Raw genomic sequence first — 25,989 nt, forward strand, 5'->3', positions numbered from 1 at the left:
ACATATTAGAATTGCCAGTTTTTTTCCTGAAATTACAGTGTTCCTTCCCTTGAAAGAAATACCAAGCATAAATTGATTTGTGGCCTATTTCTCTTACCAGATTAGTAACTTAGATCACACAGTGCACTCATATTTTCACTCTTACTGACTTAGGGAGTAGTTACTTAGTGGGAGAAAATCTACAATAAACTTATCATCCTCTTTCAATTTGATAAGATCATGATTGCATAGCTTCTTTCGTTGCACATCTTCATTAGCTTGATCCAGGATTTTAGCCTGTTAACAATCCTAATTCAGGGGCAAATTGGTAAACTCCAGTTATCCATATACCAAACAAATAGTATCAACTTCACTTTGGTAATGCTTAATACGATAGGACACAGGAGACTGCTTCTCAGAGTTGTGTTTTAGTTTAATCTTTGCACAGTAAACCGATAGAAGCCAAAAGTTCCTCATTCCAATTTATTTCCTGCAACCTCCTAATTTCATTCAGATCTAATTACAGAAAGCCCATGGAGTATACTAAAGGGAAGAAATGATCACTCAGTCCAAAACCTAACTTAGTATTATAATAAAGTTTATAAATGCTAGCCTACTCTTTGTCCCTACAAGGCTTTGTTTGAAAATACATTTGACTGGAAATTTGCCATTTTATTACCATTTACCCTACGATCCATAGAGCCATTTCTAGAGAAGTGGCCCAAGGTGAAGGCTTTTCTTCCCAAACTTCAGTGTTCCTGGTTCTCACTTCTATTGAGGTGGAATGGGATTCTAAAGTGTTTAGGATTCTAAAGATGATTAATGTTCATGGCATTCAGATACTGAAGTAGGACATGTTTAACTTTTGTTTAACCTGAGCCAAGGCTAAGGTAAAGCTAGAACTCAGCCATAGTCATCCCTCTCCAAGGTTGATAGAGACCAATGTATCTAGTCACCTTTATAATCCATACTCTTAGAGTTAGTTAATATTAAGTGAACCCACATCAAGGATCTTGGGGATCTAAGCAGAGTGTATGTAACAGGTGAATTTTTAAATCAGAGAGATCCAGGCTCCAGAGAACAGCCATTAGCTGTATGGAGTTTAGCAGAACTAAAACCCTGATTGCTGGTTGAGGGCTTCATCCAAATGTGGCAAGCCAAGATCACCTGACTCAAAATTGAGAGCAGCTTTTTGAGATAGAGCCTTCAGAATCGAGGCAACTCATAACTAGGCAGAGCTACTGGTGAATCGGATTAGGGTTCTTAATCAGACCTAAAAGAGGAAAGCGGTAGATGTTTGAAGGGTAAAGTCTGTGTAACCAGGAAGAAAACAGGAGATGTGACCTGCCAGAATTTGGGATGATAATTAGGTAGCCCAGTAAGAGAACAGGTTCTTACGGGATGATGGTGATGGTACTTGTTTATAATCCCAAATTGTTCCAGAAAAGTGTTTGTGGCAGTCTAGAGAATATTGGTATAAACTAAGATTCTTTATAAACTTACTGGCTGGCCATCATTATTAACTTAGATTTTCTTAAACAATAGAAGTATTAATGATTATCAAATAAAGTATAACTTTTCTGGTATTATTAACTGAAAATATATAAAGGATTAAATATAGCTCTAGTAAATTAAGTTTTAATTATATGTGTGTAACTCCACTGACCTAAGGACTGACCAGTCCATAGTATTTGGTAGGTACTCAGTAAACATTTGAAAAGAATGAACATACTGCTGTGTGATTCTTTGGGTTAACCTAGCTGGAAAAAAAAAAAATATTTTAAGTAAGTAGTTGAAAGTAATTCTAATATGAATATTCTAATTGTGTGTATTTTGACAATTTGTCTCTCAGCTAAAAAGTTGCCAAAGAATGAACCACAGAATCCAGGAGCAAATTCTGCCAGAGGAAGAGGAGTAGACCTTACTGAACCCACGCAGCCAACCAGGAGTCAGTGTTGTAGTAACTAAACCTCCAGTTTGAACTTGCTGGAATACTCTTCTGCTTCCTCAATGTTAATGACAGTGGAATTGGAGCATTTAACCAGCCCAGTATGACTTCCAAAAAGAAGAGACTTATGATAGAGTCAAGTTTCTAATACAGAATTATTTTAAGTGTTTTGAACTTAATTTTTAATAACATGCATGTGACCCTCTGACTAATGTTTCAGAAGTAGAAAGGGGGGATGAGAGCTGTGTGTGTGTGCTTGTTTCCTTGGACGGTTAGGGGGAATCATTTCTCATCACCAGGGATAGAGACAAATGATGATGGAAACCCACAGTTAACCAGCCACTTCTATGAAAAAGATTTGGAACTTATTAATTTGGAATTTGGGCTTTTCAGAAAACATTGTTTTTTTAGAAGGAGATTCTAAGGATATTTATGCTTAGCTATGGTATTCAGGCAACTGGTAATTTCTCTTAGTATGCATACTTAAAATGTACATTCCACGTTTTAACAAATTAACCACAAGAAAACAGTGCCACATCTTTAGTGAAAGGGTGGAAAAAATGAACATTAGTGGCATCTAAATTACAGCTGTCCTGGTATTTTTAGTGGGGTAAAAAAAAGTCAAATATAATCTCTTGTTTTAGGAATATGAAAACTGATCTTAATGGATAGTGTTCCCTTCAAACATGTGAGCTCTTCAACAGAAATGAAACAAACCAGGTGTCTGTGATTTCTGTTCAATCACTGCTGGCCATTACATAGGTTTTGTTGTTTGGGGGCAGGGAGGGGGCTTTCGTTCCCTTTGGACGTAATATAGTCAATGCACTAACAATTATGTACATTCAAACTTGATTATTTTAAATTTGATCCTCAGCTGTACTGTAAATAGGGTACTGCACTGTAGTCTCCATATATGTTTATTACTTTTTCTGTAATATTTAAGAGTTGCTTAAAAGTATACAAAATGTACAGTTACTAAAACAGCTAATTTTACCTTTTCTCTCCCTTTGAAAGGAAGGGGCTCCAGTTGTTCCTACATGGCTAGAACCATAATAAACAACGTACCAGTAATTTGTAACATAAATATTGCCGTATGTTAGTAACAATCTTGCAGCCTTGTTTTCCAAAGTTCATTTTATTTTGATCAGTTCAGTATATTGCACTAATTGTTTTAGGTATTTTCATTATATGAAATCTACCATGTGTCAGAGATGATTTAATCTATTTAAGTGTTGAACTGCTAGCAGAACTTGTACATCTACAGTAATTCAGAATTAGTAAGGAAGACAGTTCACCAGTGTTTAGTTTTCTATTGAGGTGCTCAGGTTGGAATAAAGTGGTATAAAAAGCAAGCACTGGTTTTTCTCTTTTTTTGACACGGAACAGTGAACATGTATAAATGGTATGATGTAACCTAAAATATGCTTTTATAGTTTCTTTAATACATTTGTAAAAATGATTTGCATGGTATTGATGTATGATCCTAATATCTGGGTCTTTGAAGAATTGTCTGTACGTTTTTATATTCTGGATAATCGGAACTTTAACTGTTATGTCAAAAACTGATCCTCACTTCCACTGAGAAGTATTACCATGACTGTAATGTTGTCTCTGGAGCCAGCCACTAAAGCAGCGTTCACAAGTTCATGGCTAATATACTTGGCTGCACCTTCATAGAAATTTTTAGTGCATGATTCTTTTTCTTTTTCACTTGAATCTTTTGGCCCATCATTTGCACTGGTTGGTCCTTTGGTTTCTTTCTCACTGCAAAGATCGTGATTAATCATTTCTGATGGAAATGTTTGTGCGTTTTGAGAATTAGAACATTTTGAATCAGATACATTTTCTTTTGAATTTGTAGTTGACACACATTTTGTAGATTCAGGTTTATACTGAAATAGTATATGGATATTACTTTCTGATTTAGTATTACTTGGTTCGTTGGTTGGGAAAAGCAGAGGCTCTTTGGATGGTAAAGATTTGTTTTGCTTGACAAAACAGGTTTCTTTATACACTTGAAACATTGTCATTGCCAGTGCAGTGACTTCCTTTGTATCCAGAACTTCCCAGAGTCCATGAGTAGCTAAAATAAGGAATTGGCATAAGTCATCTATAGGGACAGAGATAGTATGAGGTGCTGGAATAATGGATTTCTTCAGTTTGAGATTTCCATGAAACCCAAGTCCTCGTGTGGTTTTTATTTGCCCTTCTAGGAGCCCATGTGGTTCATTTGAACTAATCATCGCTCCATTCTGAAGTAACCTCCTTCTTTCGGTTATGTTTCGCGTAGTGTGTTCTTTGGTTATGCAAAAGCCTTTTCCATTTCTGCATAAGACTGCTTGTACATTACCTAGAAGATTATTTGAAAAATTAATCCTAAACTAATTGTATCAAAGTATGCTGTTGACTTTATTAATTCTGTGTTTCAGTGCATAAACAGAAAGCAAGAAATTTAAAAATGTTTTTTACATGTGTGAAGTAATGATATGACTGAACGATTTATGGCCATTAAGATCTGAAACTGGAAGGCCAGTTTATCCCTCATTTTTAAGCAACCTAGTGTTTAAAATACTGCACTTAATACTAAAATAACTAAAGCTACAGACAATAAAAATAACCATCAAGTTTTTTATTCAGCTTCTGAATATTTATTTTGAAGAGCCAACAGTTGAAATTTTTTATAACCGACATATATTCCACAGAGCAGACATTTTTTACATGTTCAGATAAATGCCTTCTTAATTAAAAACAGGCATTTTTTTTGTTGTTTTTGGGTTGTTTTTTTTTTAAGAGTGGAGTTTGATCTTGAACATATTGTAGGTTTGGGTGACGTAAACAGAATACCACTGTTAATGTTGATATTACTAGTTACATGTTGTGTAGTTAAAAAGAAATTTAAGTCCATTAGCCCTAGTAAAGCAAAAATAATATGTATTGTTAATGTATTACATTGATAATAGTCAACATTAAATTAAACTCTTCGATTGAAAACTGACATCTTAAAAGTAGATCATAGTTTGTTCGTGGTTCAGATGAACCTGTGATGTGTGCTTCATTGAAATCTTAAAATCTAAACAATGCTCTGAACAGATTAAGGGAGGGTTGTATTACCAAAACTTTCTTTGGTTTATTAAAAAGATACACAGTTTGTTTTAATTTCTTAGAAAAATTATTTTCCCAAATTTTTAGGAATAGGATTATATATTCTAACATAGGCAATAGTTTTTCTTGATATGGAATCATTTATCATTTATGAAAGGTTATACTAATCTGAGATGGGGTTAATGTTTGGATTTTTTTTTTTTTTAATGTTTATTTTTGAAGGAGAGAGAGACAGAGTGTGAGTGGGGGAGGGGCAGAGAGAGGGAGACACAGAATCTGAAGCGGGCTCCAGGCTCTGAGCTGTCAGCACCGAGCCCAACGTGGGGCTTAAACTCAAACCAGGAGATCATGACCTGAGCCGAAGTCAGATGCTCAACTGACTGAGCCACCCAGGCGGCCCAATGATGTTTGAATATTATAGTACCTTTGAGAATTAAAATTCCTGAGATCATGCAGAATTTACATTAGAATATTCTGGTTTCAAGCATAACGCTATACCTGAAATCTGAATTTTGCTGCTACAGGGGTTCAATTCTAACCTCCCCATCTCGGGTTTTGAGGCAAAGAAATTGAGATTTCAGAAGACTAAAGTCTATACGACTAGTATGGTTGGACAGAAAGAGCCTAAGTTGGTGATGAAGCATTAGTGTCAGTGATAGGCTGAGCCCTATTGGCTCATTTGTGTAATGGGAATTCTAAAGATGATGTATGTGGAAAATGTTTTTAAAACCAGAGAATAGTAAGTGACAAAAACTACATTACCTCTTTTACATCTCTGTGGTTTGGTTATTAATACTTTGCATTGACTTGTCTTTTTTGCTAGTCATTCTAAACACTACAGAAGGTGAATCAGTAAAATAATCCTTGGCTTTTGCTAAATTGTAAATTATTTCTGTACCAGCAAAGCATGGAATAATAGTGAACATGTCACCTGGGTAAACTGAATTGTTGTATTCAGAAGACAGGATTCAATACCTCTTTTAAATTAGGAAATTTCTTTATGTGTGTACATATACATGTAAATCGCTCTGAAAACACAGGGGACATCATTTGGCTCAGAATGGTCAAATCCACTGACTTCCTAAATGATAATTTGCATGTGGCAGGCCAAAGCCCTTTTAGCAACAAGAAAAAATACTTTTCTCTGTTGCACGATTTGAAAAGAACTTAATACAGTAATTATGTTGCTACAACGGAAAGGTGGTAAACTGGTATTTTTATTTAAGTTGCCTTTGCAGAGGTTGGTAAGCACAGCCTTAAACTATTTGCCTTCCCCCACCCCCACCCCCAGTTGCTGTGTTTATTTTACTATTGTGAACATCCCTCTGGGTCAACATAATAGAACTTTCTAGAAGAAGGGATATTAAGTTCTGGCTGCACTTTTTGCTCTACAATTTACTTGCTGTCTGACTTTGAGTTAGCTGATAGTTTGCTCACCCTGATAAAAAGGGAAATAGTGCCTTCTGAATAACTTGTATCCTTACCTATGTGAATGGTTCATGAAGGAAAAAGTGAAGGGAGGGGGTACCCACTGTATCTCAGCTATTCATACATTACCCAGGAAGTAGAGGATACATAAGATTCAGGCCCTAGAAGAGTACCGTTGGAGGAAATAAGAAAAATTATATGTGCAGAGTTCATTTATATCCTTTGCATAGGTTGCATGTGCTGTCAGCTGTAAATGAGGTTGTTATAAGCAGTTTGGCTACATTAAGCTGAAAGCTAGGATAGACTAGTGAACAAAAAGGCCCCAGGAAGATGGGAAATTAGAAGATTTAAATAATACTGTATTGGGGCGCCTGGGTGGCTCAGCCGGTTAAGCGTCCGACTTCGGCTCAGGTCATTATCTTGCGGTTTGTGAGTTTGAGCCCCGCGTTGGGCTCTGTGCTGACAGCTCAGAGCCTGGAGCTTGCTTCCGATTCTGTGTCTCCCTCTCTCTCTGCCCCTTCCCTGTTCACGCTCTGTCTCAATAATAAATAAACGTTAAAAAAATTTTTTTTAATAACACTGTATGGGGGCGCCTGGGTGGCACAGTCGGTTAAGCGTCCGACTTCAGCCAGGTCACGATCTCACGGTCCATGAGTTCGAGCCCCGTGTCAGGCTCTGGGCTGATGGCTCGGAGCCTGGAGCCTGTTTCCGATTCTGTGTCTCCCTCTCTCTCTGCCCCTCCCCCGTTCATGCTATGTCTCTCTCTGTCCCAAAAATAAATAAAAAACGTTGAAAAAAAAAATTAAAAAAAAAAAAATACTGTATGTCCAAGTGTGTGGAGAACTGAAAGGAACAGATTATGACACTTTAAAAGGGAGGACAGATTGGCTTTAAAGAAAGGTTCTTGGAACATCTATTTGGAGGGAATGAGAATAACTAGGCAGTGGACTGATTTGAAAACCCACAAAAGTTTCTGTGAATCTGGGCATAAATAATTCAAATTCCTAGACAAAGTTACTAACTTCAGTAGTTTGGAGAGATTGTGCTGTTCAGAAAATGTTATCAGAAAAAAAGTGGAACAACAACAACAACAAAAAATGCAATCTGATTTAGAAAAAAAAAGTGGAACAGGGTTACTGGAAGAGGACATTAATTATATGGGGATTAGAAAAAGTGCTTTGAGATGATACTCAAGCTTTTTCAAGATGGCATGTATATAGTCAGGCAAAGTGTTCCCTTATGCAGGGAGCAATGGTGTAGCTGCCTCCTGCAATTGCTGGGTTATCTCCAACTTATGAAAATGAAGAGTATCCCTGTAAACATCAGAGTGACCTTAGAATCCCAAACAGGGAATTCTAGATGTGAATGAGCAAGATCAAGATACTTTTTCAGATAAAGCCACTTACTATTGAAGATAACAGGAAAGTTTTAGAACTGGAGGGAAAAGGAGAAATTGTATATGGTGGAAGGAAAGGAAACATACTTAGGATGCAGGAGTGCCCAGGAAACAAATGTTACCTTGGTTTGGAAGAAACAGAACACTTGGGAATCTGACACACTTGGGCTTTAATAAATTCCAACTTTGTGTTTGATCTTCATTTAGCCACTTTATTTCCCTGAGTTACAGTTTTCCACCTGCAATGTTATTTTTTGTCAAGGTTATTGTGGAGATTTAAGAAAGTAATTCAATAAGTAGAAACTTGATAAAGGTGGTTTTCCTTTGTGTTCCAAGAAGGGGAAACCAGAAGAGAGGCTATCCACAAAAGATAAAGACAAAACTATAAATGTTTCATTTCAGATCCATTTATAAAAAACTTTCAAGAAAATTTGGGACGCCTAGGTGGCTCAATCGGTTAAGTGTCCCACTCTTGGTTTAGGCTCGGGTCATGATTTCACATGATCTTCCCTGCTCTCTCTCAAGTTTATTTTGAGAGAGAGGTAGAGCGGGTGGAGGAGGGGCAGAGAGGCAGAGCAAGAAAGAATCCCAAACCGGCTGTGTACTGCCAGCACAGAGCCCAACGTGGGCTTAAACCCACGAAGGGTGAGATCATGACCTGAGCCAAAATCAAGAATCAGGCACTTAACCAAATGAGCCACTCATGTGCCCCCGGGGGGAAAAAAAAAGTTTTAAGAAAATTCTTATGAAGTAGATTTATAGGCTTAAGGAAGTAAAGAGCGATAACTTGGAGCTTGGGAAATGAATTATTGGAGAAAATTAGTGGAGAAAGAAGCAATTGAAAAGGAGCATGAACAAATGTGAAATTGAAACATGAGTGAGGTATACCTAAAATGGAATCATAACAGAAATGCATGTAAATGAGGTCAGGGAAACAACCTATATCCAGTTTGTCTACAGGACTTTCATTTTGCAGAAAAGGCTGAATTTGTATGCGTGGACACTAGGTTTACATCTTCCTACTGACAATTAGCATGAGAGTCTTGCTGATGTGGAGCTAGTTTTCATTGGTTATTCAAAAGATCCCTTTGTTCGTTTTGTAGGATGTATGAGCATGAAACTCATGTTCACCGTTGTACATCTGGAGCCTAACAACACTTTACACGTCAGCCTCAACTATCTGTCAAGTATTTGTTGAATCTATTTTCAGAATCAGGTTTGTATCACCACCAACATACCCCAAGAAAGGGAGAGGGAGGAAGAGGCACGTAAAAGGTCAGTGTTATTTAAGAATATGGTTTCTTCCCTGCGTAAAATAAGGTGATTCTGAAATTGAATTAGGTTTTACAGAAAAAGGATAGGGCTGGAAATAATTACCAGAAACTACTTTTGTTTCCTAAGTGACCCAGTTTTCTGTCCCATGAGCTCATTGTAGATCCAGAGACCAATCATAGCTTTACCAAATGCTTTCCTATTATTCACAATTCCTTAATTGTTGGGACACCTCAAGCCCCAGTCCTTTTCTTCTCAAGGTTACCAAGTGATTCCTTTAATCCTCACAGCCTCTTGAGGTAAGGGTAATCACATATTAATACGTAAGAAGAATGAACCTCACCAGTTATATTAAGGTTGCATCACTAGTACAAAAGTAGTTTCTGGGGCCTCATTAAAAGGAATTTTAAGAACAAATATTTATAATCTAGACATAAAGATATTGGAATCGATACACTAAGTCACTACTTTACCAATGCCCATTTACCATTCCAGAAATCCTAGGGCCCTTAAGTATAGTCTTGAGAAATATACTCTGCCTGTGCTCTATAAATGGAACAACAAACCCTAGATGACAGTGCAACTATTTATAATACGATTTACTATTTTAAGCCTACTCTTTTTTAAAAAAAATTTTTTTTAATGTTTATTTTTGAGACAGAGAAAGACAGAGCATGAACGGGGGAGGGGCAGAGAGAGAGGGAGACACAGAATTGGAAGCAGGCTCCAGGCTCTGAGCCATCAGCCCAGAGCCCGACACGGGGCTCGAACTCAGGGACCGTGAGATCATGACCTGAGCTGAAGTCGGACGCTTAACCGGCTGAGCCACCCAGGCGCCCCTTTAAGCCTACTCTTAAGACCTACTGCTCAGGAAAAAAAGATCCAAATATTACTGTTCATTGACAACGCAGCTGATCAAGTCACCCAAGAGCTCTGGTGATGTGCAAAAAGAGTAATGTTGTCTTCATGCCTGCTAACACAACATCCATTCTGCAGCCCATGGATCAAGGAGTCATTTTGACTTTCAAGTTGTAACTTCAGAAAGAGTTTTATGAAGTTATGGCCAGCATAGATAATTATTCCTCTGATAGATCTGGGCAAAGAAAATTGAAATCTTCTGAACATTCATGATTCATGGGAAGAGGTCAACATATCGACATCAACAGGAGTTTAGAAGCAGATTCCAGCACTCATGGATGACTTTGAGGGGTTCAAGACCAGTGGAGGAAGTCAGTGTAGATGTGGTGGAAATTCAAGAGAACTAGAATGACAAGTGCAGCCTGAAGCTGTGACTGAATGGCTGCAATCTCATGATAAAACCAACGGATGAGGACTTGCTTCTTAGGGATGAGCAAAGAAAGTGGTTTCCTGAAATGGAATCTATTCCTGGTAAAGAAGATACCGTGCAGATCATTGAAATGACAACAAAGAATTTAGAATATCACAGGCACTCAAGTTGATAAAGCAGCAGAAGGGTTTGAGACGATTGACTTCAATTTTGCAAGAAGTTCTTCTGTTAGTAAAATACTATCAAACAGCATTACAAACTACAGAGAAATAGTTCATGAAAGGAAGAGTCAATCGATGTGGCAAATTTATTGTTGTCTTATTTTAAGAAATTGTCACAGTCTCCGCAGCCTTTAGCGACCACCACCCTGATCAGCCTTCAACAAGGAGGCAACACCCACCACCAGCAAAAAGATTACATTATTAAAACCTCAGATGATACTATTTTTTAGCAACGAAGTATTTTTAATTAAGATATGCACTGTGGCTTTTTAGCCATAACACTATTAGTAGACTACAGTATAGTGTGATCATCACATATGGACACTGGGAAACAAACAAAAATTCTTTTCTCTCTCTTTGTCACAATATTTTCTTTATTGTGGTGGTCTGGAACCAAACCCAAAATACCTCCTAGATATGCTTGTATAAAAATAGACAAGTTTAAAAAATAGATATTTTATACATATAAACAAACTCATATATATGTCATATATATATATATCATATATATGTCATATATATACCATATATATACCATATATATATCACATATATACCATATATATCATATATCATATATATATATATATATAATATATATCACATATATATATCATATACATAGGGAATAAGATTCTTACACCTTATATATGATATATATATATATATATAGTCTGGGAAGGAAGAAATAAAAGTATGCTGTTGTAAGAATCTTATTCCATATGTAAAATGATGTAATATTTGAAGGTAGACTGTGAGAAACTAAAGATGTATACTGTAAACTTCTTAAAAAAAATTTTTTTTTAACGTTTATTTATTTTTGAGACAGAGAGAGACAGAGCATGAACAGGGGAGGGGCAAAGAGAGGGAGACACAGAATCTGAAACGGGCTCCAGGCTCTGAGCTGTCAGCACAGAGCCCGAGGCGGGGCTTGAACTCATGGACAATGAGATCATGACCTGAGCCGAAGTCGGACGCTTAACCGACTGAGCCATCCAGGCGCCCCATGTATACTGTAAACTTCTAAAATAACAAAGAGTTATAGCTAACTACCCAACAAAGAAGATAGATAGGAATAAAGAAATCAATTCAAAGGAAAGTAGTAAAAGAGATAACAGTATACAACTGTATATCCACACAGAAAGGAGGGAAGTTGGACCCCTCATCATGATCAAAATGGATCATAGACGTGAATGTAAGAGATAAAACTATAAATCTCTTAGAACAAAACACTGGTGTAAGTTCCTGCAGCCTTGAATTAGGCAATGGTCTCAGATTTGACACCAAAAGTACAAGCATCAAAACAACAAAGTTGATAAATTGGATTTTATCAAAATTCAGGTGTTTTTGCTTCAGAACACAAGAAAGAGAAGAAACCCATGTAATTAAAATATTTCCTGATCATATTATCTGATTCTGTGTACAGAATACTAAAAAACCTTGCAACTCGATAGACAAGTAACCCAATTAAAAAAAAATGGACAAAAGATTTGAGTAGACATTTCTCAGAGGAAGATAGTGAAATGATTAATAATCACATAAAGAGGTAGTCAATAGTCAACATAGTCAACAAAGAAAAGTGCAAATCAGTACCACTTCATGCCCACTAAGATGGCTAGAATCAGAAAGACAGCACTGGGAAAATGTGTAAATATTAGAGCCCTCAGACATCCATGGCAGGATAGTGAAATGGTGTGGCCACTCTGGAAAATGGTGTGGCAGTTCCTCTAATGGTTAACTGTCGACTTATCTTACAACCCAGCAATTCCACTCCTGGGTATGTACCCAAGCAAGTGAAAACATGTCCACACACAAACTTATCCACAAGGTTCATGCCCACATTATTCATAACGGCCCAAAATTGGAAACAATGCAAATGTTTTTCAACTGATAAATGGATAAACAACATGTGGCACCACTGTACGGTGAAATATTATGCAGCAACCGAAAGGAAAGAAGTGCCGATGCAGGTTACAACATGGGTGAACCTTCAACACATGCAAAGTGAAAGTAGGTAGTCACAAAAGAACACAAGTCATATGATTACGTTTCTATGAAGTACCCATAAGAGGGAACTGTATGGAGACAGAATGTAGATCAGTGGCTTTTTGGACCTGGAGAAATGTCAGGTTAGGGAGCTGATTGCTAAAGCGTACTGAGCTTCTTTGTAAGAAGACAAAAATTTTCAAAAATTGAATATGGTGATGGTTGCACATATCTGTAAATGTAATGTACTAAAAACCACAGAACTGTACACGGGTGAATTGTATGCTTTGTGAATTACATCTCAATAAAGCTATTAAAAATAAAAGCACTGGGGAAAATTAAGGGCTCATTCTGTTTATAAGGAACTAGTGTGGTTAATTAGAAATGTAAAACTTGTGGTTTATTTGATGTTAGGGAAAATGTGTAATTATGTATTCTGTGTAAATACATTTGTTAGTGTTTTAATTCTGTGAGGACTAATTGAAGTAAAATACGAGAGCACCAAGAGAAATTATAAAATGCACTCTAAATGAGATGTGCTAAGAATAAAAACTCAAGAATGTTGGTTTGGAAGTGTCTGTTTCCACATGCACACATTCAACATTTATTCAGTGGCTTCAGTATTGCACTCATGTTTCATTATAAAGCGAGTTTTTTTTTTTTCTTTTGTTTAATTTCAGAGTTGTGATGGCACTGGTATTTTACAAACTTCAAATAAGAAAAAAAAAAATGCCCTTGCTATAATTAGAGGTCTTGTATCATAAAATACAAAACATGCTCTTGGTGAATTTCTGTGAACATTTTTTTGTAACCCATTTAAATTGCTTTCTTCCAGGAGCACTCTTTTGTCATTAATCACAACCTCCTTTTCACAAGCTGGATTTTTTCCCCTACCTATTTGTTTTTATTAAAATGAAGGATGCCTAAATGAAAACAGTTTAACATAATTATGTAGCCTGGAGATTAGATCCAACAAAAGTCTGACCTGGAGATTAGAACCAGCCAAACGGCAGTGATTCTGGAAGTAGTAAATCATAGTAAATTAGACATTTAATGATAGTGTCTAGTTATTCACTATCTCATAATTCTTCCTTTAATTTTACAAGAACCTTAATGTGTAATGACATTTTCTAATGGAGGTCCCAAGTCCAAGAATATGGGTCAATTCCCAGATTGATCTGAAATCTGAAAACTGTCTGTGTATGAAGTAGACCTGCTCTGAAGTCATCTGGAACCTCAGCATAAAGCCTGAGAAATGATGAAAATTCTGAGGGAACTAACTGGCATTGCACTTGGCATTGCTTAATGGGAGTTACTCATCTTGGGCTCAGAACCAGAGCTAGAGCAGAAACAGTTTGACTTCCAGGGACCTTGACATTATAGTGGTCTTCGTGATTGTCTGGTTTTTGTTCAGAGCCATGTTGATCACAATGTCCCACTCTCTGAGGGCCAGCCTCCTCAAGCTTTGGAAGCAATCGCCTTTAGATGCAGTATGACATAGCAGGGTTAATTTCCAGCTCCAATTCCTGTTACCTCTGAGACCTTGAACAAATCATCTCACCTCTCCCAGTTTCTGTTTTCTCATCTAGAAAACTGGGGTAGGGGCACCTGGGTGGCTCAGTCGGTTAAGCATCCAACTTCAGCTCAGGTCATGATTTCATGGTTTATGAGTTTGAGCCCTGCATCAGGCTCTGTGCTGACAGCTCAGAGCCTGGAGCCTACTTCGGATTCTGTATCTCCCTCTCTCTCTGCCCCTCTCCCACTCATGCTCTTTCTCTCTCTCAAAAATAAAATAAACATTAAAAAAAAAATAGAAAATTGAGGTAACAACAGATACTAGGGCAGGGGTATGGATAGTTTAAGGGTCCAAACTTGCAGCAAGTAATAAGTCTCAGAGATCTAATGCACAATGTAGGGAATATAGAGAACAATACTGTATGATAGTCATCAAAGTTGCTAAGACTAGAACTTAATTGTTTCAACCACTAAAAAGAAATGGTAATTATGTAACATGATAGAGGTCCTAATTGTCACCTGAACAGCAATCATATTATAATATATAAATGTATCATATTAACATACTTTAAACTTGCACAAGGTCATATGTCAAATACATTTAAAAAAATAATACTTAGAATATATCTTTAGATATCAGGGTTCTTGTAAAACTAAATGAGAAATTAGGCTATCTTCAATATTCAATAAGTGAATGCAATTATTAATAATAACTCTATCCAACTCTTAAAAAGTGAGAACAAACTGAGGGTTGATGGGGGGTGGGAGGGAGGGGAAAGTGGGTGATGGGCCTTGAGGAGGGCACCTGTTGGGATGAGCACTGGGTGTTGTATGGAAACCAATTTGACAATAAATTTCATATTAAAAATAATAATAATAACTCTATCCAGGGGCACCTGACTGGCTCAGTTGGTAGCCCATGCGATTCTTGATCTCGGAGTCATGAGTTCGAGCCCTGCACTGAGGGTAGGGTTTACTTAAAAAAAAACAGTAACAACAACAAATAACTCTGTTCATGAAAGGGGTAGTGGAAACCTAATTAAGCATCTCATGGAACTCAGCTTAACTTTTCTAAAACTGTTTAACCTGTGTGCTTTCCATTTTGGCAAGCTCCTAAGCTAGAACTTTAACACTTAAAGTGAAAAGAATTGTTTCTTGAAATAAAATTCTCTTTTGGAGAAGAGAACATATGCCTATAAAATTGAGGCATAAAGTATTATTTCTCTAAAATCAAATTGATGCTAGTTGACCGATAAGCACACATGACCTATTGCAATTGTGTTATCAGAATAACCAGTTCAGACTATAACAATCCTCAAAGAACTTTCCATTCTCCTGGAAAAGGGAAGTATGGGAAATGTCTTTTGTTTCATTCAGATCTAAGCAAATGTGCTTTTCCTTTATCAACAGCTGTATTGCTACCCCATTTAGGAAATTTAACATTTTGGTCACATCATTATGTATATGTTCCTCCAAAATTACAACTGTTTTTGTGCCTGCAATATGCATTTAATCTGTGGTTATTGATCTTTTCTTAAATTAGCCAATGGAATTTCTAGGCATTAATAAGTCGCTACGTCATAGGTCACTAAGTATTTCTGGAAGCAAGAGAAGTTTTGCTGCCAGGAATAAAAAATAAATGTAAGGTATAGTGTGCACAACTCAATGTACATACCAGTGTTTGCAATATGCAATACTCCAGAAATTATCTGTGGCATCATCTGGGAAGGGAAACTCTCGGCCACACTAACACGCTTATGGATTCTCCTCTCAGCATAGGGATTTTTAATGTTGCCTTCCAGTATACAAGTAACTGCAGAACAGCCACTCCATCGAACCCTGGATACTTCTTTCCTTCCAAGACGTAAAAGCCTGTCCATTCTCCAAAATGCTTTTGCAAAGGCTTTGTGTATGTTCTCATACTCACATTTCAATGTTTTTGTCTTTTTCGTTATGGAGGAGAAAAGTTCTTCTATAGCTATGTATTCTTCTCTAAACACTGTGTGAAAGGATTCGATTATGTTTTGCTCTTCAGGGGTCATTTGGTAGGAAGGATCGAATCTGGAAAGTTGATGGAGAAGTAAAACTGGGAGTTCAACTGATGTCAGCTCTGCTGCTGAGACACCATGATGTCCATCAAACAAACCAAAGAAACACACATTGTGTTTATTGCCAAAATTGTTCACTACAGTGAATTTATCATTCATGTCAGCTCTCCATGTAGAATTTCTATCTTCACAAATGGCGACACCTTTAATCAATAGATGACAGATAGTTTGAGGATGTGTGGAACTCCTATGAATGCTGTCAACAATCTTATAGTATGCTGGTATTTGTTTCTTCCAAAGTAGCTCAAAAGCATTGTTAATGCTCTGTAGGATTTTTTCAGTGAATCTAGATGATGACAATAGTTTAGCGATTATGAGCTGTCTCTGAATGGCAATCACTGAGGGCCCTGGTTTCTTTCCACCCATCCACTGAAACCCCAGGGTGGCCCAAGCCACATGTTGCTTTTTATGGAGGAAAATTTCACGTACGTCAATTTCGTGCTTGCATGTGGAACAGGGAAATGTTATCATGTGATCACCGACCTGTTGCTTATCATACTCTTCAGAGTCTCTGGATGGTCTGCCCTTTTTCTTCCTCTTAAAATACCTTCTTCTCAATGAAAGTGGTATTTCCTGGTCTGAATTAAATGTCGACTTTCTCACATTCCATTCCCTTGATTTCCAAAACACTCTGCAAACAGGATAAAAGATATTTACGCGCTAGGAATGACACAGAAAGTCTTGTCAGGCAGACCTTTATCTTTGCGATTTGCTTTAGTTCCTCACAGTTTTGTGTGGGCCTACCGCTGAATATTCTGATGCATCTTTCTGTCATTCCCAAAAGACCACAAAGGTAGGACTCAAAAAATTGGTGACTGAACTGTGTGTGCCTGAATAAAATTAGGCAAAGTCTCTACAAAGTCAACTAGAAATCTAAGAACAAATACTCCGAGAAATCAACACAAGATTGTATCCCAGCCATTTGAAGGTATATGCTGAGACCTAGGTATTTGATTTAAAATTGGGCATGATTATTTTTTTTTTAAGTTGATTTATTTACTTTGAGAGAGAGAGAGCATGGGGGAGGGGCAGAGAGACAGGGAGAGAGAGAGAATCCAAGCAGGCTCCATGCTGTCAGCAGAGAGCCCAACTGGGGTCTCCATCTCACGAACCGTGAGATCATGACCTGAGCTGAAATCAAGAGTCAGACCTTAACTGGCTGAGCCACCCAGGTGCCACGAGCATGAATATTTTTGTACTCCATTTTATCTTGCTGAAAATATTGTTTTGTTCTACTTAAAGAATTTGCAACAAAATGCATAGGAGATGCCCAAACCAAGCAGACTAATAAAAAGAACTATAGGACAGAATTTTTTAGGACTACGTGGGAAAGGGGTGTAGGCTGAGGAAAGGAAAGAAAAGCTGTGGAGCTGAACGATAAATATCTGGACAGCAGGCATCCTTTCTTATACTACTTCCCAGAAGTATCTAGAACAGTACTCAGCACATAGGGCAATTTTTATCCACATAAGCACAATTCATGAAGCCCAGGGAAATGTTGGAGATCTGAAAAAACTGCTTTAGTTAAAGAATATTTTAAAACCTGAAAAATCAAAGTTAGTAGCTTTAAATGTTTATGACATGCGACATCCCATTAACTTCAACTCAAGTCACATAATTGTATGTGATGTGAGTACGTTTAATATAGTAGATGCACCTACAATAATATGCATAGTAACAGGTATTCAAGAATGCTGACAGTTGTCAAAATAAGAAATGAGCCCATTTAGTACTAATGACAAAATAATAATATGTTCTACATAAAAACAATGCATAATCATTTTTAAGTTCATGACAGAAAGATACAAACTAGAAATGAAAGCGTGTTCTGCTTGTCTCCCCAGCCCCACCCCTAACTCCCAAATCCCAGGCTCAGTTAACCGCCTGTTATCTATCTTTCCAAATATGTGTGTATGTATGTGTGTGTGTATATCATTAAATATATAATGATATGATATATTAATGTTAACATTAATTACATAAATATATTTACATATATAATATAAATATGTCATCTTTTCTGAAATGTAAGTAGGGTCACATTTTGCATGCCATCCCAGAATCTGCCATTATCACTCAATACTAAGTCATGGCCTTATATTGAAAGTTGGAATATGGAGAGGCAAAACAATCTACTGTAAACAATGTAGACTCTGGATTAAAAGAAAATCTGTCTTGGGGCGCCTGGGTGGCTCAGTCAGTTAAGCGTCCGACTTTGGCTCAGGTCATGATCTCACGGTCCGTGAGTTCGAGCCCCGAGTTGGGCTCTGTGCTGACAGCTCAGAGCCTGGAGCCTGCTTCAGGTTCTGTGTCTCCCTCTCTCTCTGACCCTCCCCCGTTCATGGTCTGTCTCTCTCTGTCTCAAAAATAAATGAACATTAAAAAAAATTAAAAAAAAAAAAAGAAAATTTGTCTTCACTTACAAACTATATGGCCTTAGTCAAGTTATTGAGCTTCTCTGACCATCTGCTCTCTTTCTGTAAATGAACAGGATTATTTTTAGCATCAAATGAGATCAATGGAGAAGCAATTGGCAATAGGGGACACTCAGAAAGTGCCTGCTCCTTCTACCCTAAGCAAAAAGAACACTGAGAACCATACCAAATGACAACATATGACATAAAGACGTGAAATTGCAATGCTTAGGGGGAAATGTATTCTATATAAAACTAATTTAAGGGAAAAAATTAGTAACTCAATGGGAGAGGATTTTTTTTAAGTAATCTTTATACCCAATATGACACTTGAACTTACAACCTCGAGATGAACAGTCACATACTGTACTGACTGAGCCAAACAGGCACCCAGGGAGAGGATGTTGTTAATAGCAGAAACTGAATCTGAATGTTTCAGAATTCCTTGATGTGTATTTATTAATATGTTGTGGTAAGTCGTATATATCATTGCTTGGCTACAGTTATGTTAGTTTAACAAATAATAATAAAAATAAACTGGACATACAAGATAGAACACAGTTTATGGGCACCTGGCTGGCTAAATTGGGGGAGTATTTGACTCTTGATCTTGGGGTCATGAGTTCAAGCCCCATGTTGGGTGTAGGGATTACTTACATAAATAAAAACATTAAAAAAATAGAGCCTAATTTTGAGAAATGTATGTAAATGAGAAATGAATGCATAAGTAAAATAATACGATAGCTCTAGAAAATAGGCAAATATCTTTAAGATTCTTCCCAGTAGAATTTTTATTCTATATGCTATGCAAAAATCTTATTTCTAGGAAGGAAAATTTTCTATGATAAATGATAAATAAGATGGTGTACTATGTGATAGGCAAGGGGTTTTAGTAACTTTCATATATGCTTTGCACATGGTAATATGAAAAATTAAAGAAACAAGCAGAGCTCTGAAAAGTTTGAAATGTTTTGCTGCTTTCCTTATTTGTATTTAATTCCCTGAAGGGCACAACTGTATAGTAAAATTTTATTTACAAATTTGCCCTTCATAAATGTTTCTAGAACTATTAGCATATTAGTAGACCTTCCTAGCTTTGCCTCAACAACAAATTTTTGTGTTTTTTTAACAAAAAAATTTAAAAATACACAAAAATAGAAGAGTATAATGAGCCCCCATATAAACATCGCCAGCTTCAACCATTACCAACACTTTTTCATTCTTGTTTCATCTTTGTCTTCAACCATTTTATTTTTTAGTTTCATTTTATGTATTTGTATTGGAATATTTTAACTTTTTAATGTTTACTTATTTGTTTATTATATATATTTTTTTAAGTTTATTTTTATTTATTTTGACCAAAAGATAGAGAGCAAGTGGGGGAGGGGCAGAGAGAGAATCCCAAGCACAGAGAGAGAATCTGACAGCACAGAGCCAGATGCGGGGCTTGAACTCAAGAACTGTGAGATCATGACCTGAGCTGAAATCAAGGGTCAGATGCTTAACCGACTGAGCCACTCATGTGCCCCAGTGTCTATTTATTTTTAAGAGAGAGAGAGACAGAGCACAAGTGGGGGGAGGGTCAGAGAGAGAGGGAGACACAGAATCTGAAGCAGGCTCCAGGCTCTGAGCTGTCAGCACCGAGTCCAATGCAGGGCTCAAACCCATGCACCATGACATCTTGACCAGAGCCAAAGTCGGAAGCTTAACCAATGAGCCACCCAGGCACCCGTCTATTAGAATATTTTAGAGCAAATCCCAAAATTATATAAATTTCACTGGTAAATACTTTAATCTCATCAAAAAATTTGGTCAGCATCCAATCACTTCTTCAATACCTACAACAGGCCAACTAGTGTGCATGGTGCTGAAGATGCAGAGACAAAAAAGGCTTGAAGCTTCCAGGGGAGGAGTTCACAGTGCCACTCATACCTTCATACAAAGAATTAAGCAGGTCAGATGAAGCCCAGGACAGTACCCAACCAGGGACCTAACCCCTCATCTGGCTAAGAATGGCATCATGACATCTGAGAAGCTGACCTAGAAAAACTCACAGGTGAGAGATATCAACAAGGTCCAAAGTCCAAGGCAAATCCAAGGGAATGACCAGTTAGCAGGAAGGAGGAAGAGGACCCACCAAAGGAAACAGGATGTAAAAGCAAAGAAGTAGGTGGAGAAAATGAGTACAAGAAAACGTTGGTTTGAGAGCATAATTCATTCCAGAAACATGCAGGTAATCCAAAGCACGTGTATATCAAAGCAAATTTCAAGAACCTTTGGCTCAGTTGTGATCATGTGACATTGGGCATCACGTCCCACTCATATTGCAAGACATCGTTCGTTTATCAAGTTAAAATTGGGTAGAAATGTTTGCTCCTCTTGTGGAAAACTTGCAGAACAAGTCATTCACAATCCAAGGTTATACTGTACTGGCAAAGCTATTAAGCTCTTCTGGCCAAAATGTAGAGCCAAGATTTTTAATTGCTATTATTTGGTAATGTTCATGTAAAGGGTATAGTTTTTCTGAGGCTTAATGAACTGTTGGGACAATATATAAGGCACCCTATGACTGTGATTTGACAAAGAGTCAATCCTTTACACCAGAAGTTTATTTTTCTGTATATAGGCACTAGCCTGATACAGTTCTCTCTCACCTCTCACTTAGAGTCATTCTTAGAATGTAATGTGTCATTCAGTTTTCAACAAATACTTGAGTGTCTGAAATATGCTAAGTACTGTTTTATTTGCTGGAATACAGCAGTGAAGAAAACAGGCATGGTCTGTGATGAAGCTTATACTGACACAAAGGCAGACAATAAATAAAGGAAGCATGTAAACATATATTCCCAGATAGGGGTAAGTACTAACATGAAAAATACAGCAGAATAAGAGCATAGAGAGGGTTTGAAGCCCTCGTTTGTAAAAGGTAGTCAGAATAATATATCATTTGCCCCTGTACATAGTCTAACAGGACGCCAAGATTTCATTTGATAACTAAGAGAGTGGAGGAAAAAGAATACTGCAGATAAAACTGTTCATTGACTTACAGATGGCCAACAGACACATGAAAAGATGCTCAACATCACTCATCATGGAAATGCAAATCAAAACCACAGTGAGATACCACCTCACACCTGTCAGAATGGCTAAAATCAACAGAACAAGAAACAAGTGTTGGTGAGGATGTGGAGAAATAGGAACTCTTGTGCACTGTTGGTGGGAATGCAAACTGGTGCGGCCTCGGTGGAAAACAGTGTGGAGCTTCCTCAAAAAATTAGAACTACCCTATGGTCCAGTAATCATACTACTGGGTATTTTACCCAAAGAATACAAAAACACTAATTCGAAGGGATACATGCACCCCTATGGTTTTTGCAGCATTATTTACAATAGCCAAATTATGAAAGCAGCCCAATACCCATCAATAGATGAGTGGATAAAGAAGAGGTGATATTATTCAGCCATAAAAAAAAAAAAAAAGAATGAAATCTTGCTATTTGCATCAACATCGATGGATCTAAAGGGTATTATGCTAAATCAAATAAGTCAGTCAGAGAAAGACAAATACCATATGATTTCACTCATGGAATTTAAGAAATGAAACAAATGAGAGGCACCTGGATGTTTCAGTCAGTTGAGCATCCGACTCTTGATCTCAACTTAGGTCTTGATTGCAGGGTCGTGAGTACAAGCTCCACGTTGGGCTATGCACTGGGTGTAAAGACTACTTAAAAAAAAAAAAAAAACTAACAAAGGAAAAAAAAGACAAACCAAAAAACAGACTCTTAACTATAGAGAACAAACTGATGGTTACTAAAGGGGAGGTGAGTGGAGGGATGGGTGAAACAGGTGAAGGGGATTAAGAGTACATTTATCTGAGTGTGGTTTTGATTTGTATTTCCCTGATGAGGAGCAACATTGGGCATCTTTTCATGTGCCTGTTGGCCATCTGCATGTCTTCTTTAGAGAAGTGTCTATTAATGTTTTCTGCCCATTTCTTCACTAGATTATTTGTTTTTTCAGGTGTGGAGTTTGGTGAGTTCTTTATAGATTTTGGATACTAGCCCTTTGTCTGATAGGTCATTTGCAAATATCTTCTCACATTCTGTTGGTTGCCTTTTAATTTTGTTGATTGTTTCCTTTGCAGTGCAGAAGCTTAGACAGATACCATATGTTTTCCCTCTTATGTGGATCCTGAGAAACTTAACAGAAGACCATGGTGGGGGGGGGGGGGAAGGAAAAAAAAAAAAGGTTAGAGAGGGAGGGAGCCAAAACATAAGAGACTCTTAAAAACTGAGAACAAACTGAAGGTTGATGGGTGGTGGGAGGGTGGGGAGGGTGTGTGAGGAGTATTGAGGAGGGCACCTGTTGGGATGAGCACTGGGTGTTGTATGGAAACCAATTTGACAATAAATTTCATATTTAAAAAAAAGAGTACATTTATCAAGATGAACACTGAGTAATATGTAGAATTATTGAATCACTATCTTGTACGCCTAAAACGAATATCACACTGTACGTTAATTACACTGGAATTTTTAAAAAAATGTTAGTTGACTACATTTGTTGTCCACTAGAAATGAAAAAGATTTACCTGAAAGCACTATTAATTTCCATACTTATTTGGAATTGTTACCTCCCTTTGCTCTCTCTTTACTGCCTTTCCCCAGCCTCTGTTCCTCCAGATTGGATAATGATGTTGACAGCAGTAGTGGAGGTGGTTGAGACGGTGGGAGCAATGGTGGTGGTGTGGGGGCAGTGGTGGGGGTTCCACGGATGTGATACTACACCTCTCTGTGTGGGATGTTTATTACATCACCTGGAACCTCAGTCAGAACTCTCTTCATGATGCTGAAGGACTTTGAAGCAGGAGGGTCACAAACCGTATTAACAAACTTGTCTTTGAAGTTTCTGAAAAGAAGAATCATTCATTAAACATACAGTCTTGTGCCTCCATAAGAGGATTAAAAAATAAGAGGAATAACTGTCAAGTAAGTTTTTGTCTTACAAGTCATGAGACTTTCAAAATTCTGATTTGAGAGGCTATCCCTGATGGATAGACCAATTCTCTCCTCAGTCAGAGGTAAGGTTTCTGAGGCCATCTCTCCAGGACACCACCTCCCACCTGCCCTGTAGGGCCTGCACACTCCATCTCACTGCCCCAAGTCACTGCCTGAAAGTTATAGACTTGTTTGAACCGTCTTTTTGTTTCCTGAGACGGTCTTCACTCCTGGCCAATATCTTTCATTCCTAGGTTCATAATCCAAAGCTGCATTCCACTCTCTCACCCCAGGATGGATTAGAACTAGAGCAATATGTTTGCGTAGTGATGAAATTTGGACAAGACAGGTGCTTACAGGGCATCTCCGTGGGGACGTATTACAATCAACTCATCGTTAACGTGTCTAAAACGGAACTCAATGCATTTCCTCCAGAATCTCCCACCAGTAACTTGGTGAAGCTGGCAACTGTTTTGCAGAGTCCCTTTCCCTGTGCAGTTCCAGGTTAGAGTGGGCCAAGAAAGGAATTTGGAGGCACCACTTGTGAACGCCATCATAGTTCAATGAGATGACCTGTGCAAGCAGAGGTGCCCGGCAGGTTCCAGCTTGTCCTTGCTCTTACTCCAGCTCTTCCTCTGGACTGTAGGCCTTGTTGGCCAACAGCAGCCCCAGATCCACCAGCATCTGACTGCCTTTAGATCTCCAAGGGCAAATGCTTCTTCAAGACTTCTCCATCAGTCTCCTCTTTGAGGTCCTACTTCAGTGGCTGGACATTTTTAGCTTCTCAGCTTGCCTGGTTAGGGATGCCCCTTCCCAGATGTTCAGTTGCTTCCACAGACTGTGCAAGGTCTAATTTCAGCAATGAATTTCTTATTCCGTGAGTCCTAGGGTTCAGCTTTTACTGATTGAACCCTAGATGCTATAGATACCTCTGCCATTACCACCACCAGCACCCTGTTCTCTCTTTCTGGATGGATGGATGCAATCAATCACCAAGACCTGTCAGACCTCTCTCTTCAATATATCCCTCTACTCATCCACTTGTTTCCTTTCCCACTGTTCTAGGATACAAAAATATTTTGCCAGGATTACTTCACTGGCCTCTTAGGTGCTCTACCCATGTCCAGTCTGGTTGCTTCTCAATGTATTCTCCTCAGAGCAGGCGATCCAACTGTCTAAGGCTTGTTACTGGCTTGCCCTGATTCCTGGGATAAACTTAATGTGTTTGACAATGCTCTCCTTCCTTCCTTTGACCTCTGCTAATTTATCTAGCTTCCCTCTCATCATTGCCTCATCCCATGCCAATATGGGGTAGCGCCATTAAATCCTCACCAGTTTGGTAGGACAGGGCATTTGATTGTTTTAATCTGAATTTCTTATTATTCAACTACTTTTTAAAAAAATATTTTAATTAAATTTTTTTTTTTTTTTTTTTTTTGAGAGAGAGAGAGAGAGAAGCAGGGGAGAGGCAGAGGATCTCAGGCGGACTCTGTGGTGACAGCAGAGAACTTGATGCGGGACTCAGACTCATGAACCACAAGATCATGATCTGAGCCAAAGTTAGATGTTTAACCTACTGAGCCACCCAGGTGCCCCTATTCAATTACTTTTTAATTCATACCACGCATGCCAGTACCGCGTGTTCATTTCCATCAGTTGTATCATCCCCCCGCCACCACAAGTGTGGAAAGGAGTGAGGTGTGTTCCTTAAGCAAGTAGCGAGTCTCCTATAGGCTCTTGCTCCCTGGGGTAGGGTCAGGCACCTTGCAGGGTGGCTGCGGTATTCCCATCTCACCTCCGCATCAGGTCAGGTGGGTATTAGGGTACTTAAAGAAGTTAGCTGGTGACTTAATGTGAACTTCTTTCCAGAGAGGCTAAGATAGAGAAAACATTGTCCTAAAATACTTCCCAAGGAAGAAGATGGGTGTATTTCTACATAGGTTCTCAGCAGCTTGTTTTCTTCCAAAATCTATTTGTGGTCTGTTAATTTTATCTATGAAGTGATTATTTCATTTATGTTATTTTATTAACTTAAATATAAACATGTTGTATTTATATTTATTGATAGATTGGATACCCAATTAATGCATTCTCCTTTTTAATATATTCAAACCATACAGAAGTATATAGAAGAAAAGCAGAGGTCTACTTTTCTAAAAGTAACCATTGCCAAAAATCAGGTGTATGTTGTTCCAGACAGTTTCTATGTGTTTACATATATACATATAAATATAGACACAACCTATTTTCTTAATGTCTAGTCACTTATTTTGAGAAAGAGAGAGAGAGAGAGTGTGTGAGCAGGGCAGGGGCAGAGAGAGGGAGAGAGAGA

The 25,989-nt window shown here is 37.9% G+C and overlaps 2 protein-coding genes across 4 annotated transcripts in view; one reads left to right on the forward strand and one right to left on the reverse strand.

Moving 5' to 3' along the window:
• The window catches only part of RAB5A (RAB5A, member RAS oncogene family), a 31,190-nt gene extending 27,911 nt beyond the window's left edge, over positions 1-3,279 (forward strand). For both annotated transcript variants that reach the window (XM_042956976.1, XM_007097485.2), the window contains exon 6: positions 1,832-3,279. In XM_042956976.1, coding sequence (XP_042812910.1) covers positions 1,832-1,947 — 116 coding nt within the window. In that variant the 3' untranslated portion in view covers positions 1,948-3,279. The remainder of the gene's footprint in view (positions 1-1,831) is intronic.
• On the reverse strand, positions 3,044-23,550 carry PP2D1 (protein phosphatase 2C like domain containing 1). Of its 2 annotated transcripts, XM_042956975.1 has the most exons (4): positions 23,252-23,550; positions 18,667-18,720; positions 15,811-16,874; positions 3,044-4,277 (listed from the first exon to the last, which is right to left on the reverse strand). In XM_042956975.1, the coding sequence occupies exons 3-4, from the start codon at positions 16,712-16,714 to the stop codon at positions 3,478-3,480; spliced, it is 1,704 nt and encodes a 567-aa protein (XP_042812909.1). In that variant the 5' UTR covers positions 16,715-16,874; positions 18,667-18,720; positions 23,252-23,550; the 3' UTR covers positions 3,044-3,477. The 2 variants fall into 2 exon arrangements, with proteins under 2 accessions (XP_042812909.1, XP_007097548.1); XM_007097486.2 differs by lacking the exon at positions 18,667-18,720 and having other exon boundaries at positions 23,252-23,545.
• Positions 23,551-25,989: the final 2,439 nt, after the last annotated feature.

The sequence above is a fragment of the Panthera tigris genome, chromosome C2 (genome assembly GCF_018350195.1).
Source record: "Panthera tigris isolate Pti1 chromosome C2, P.tigris_Pti1_mat1.1, whole genome shotgun sequence".
NCBI lineage: Eukaryota > Metazoa > Chordata > Mammalia > Carnivora > Felidae > Panthera > Panthera tigris.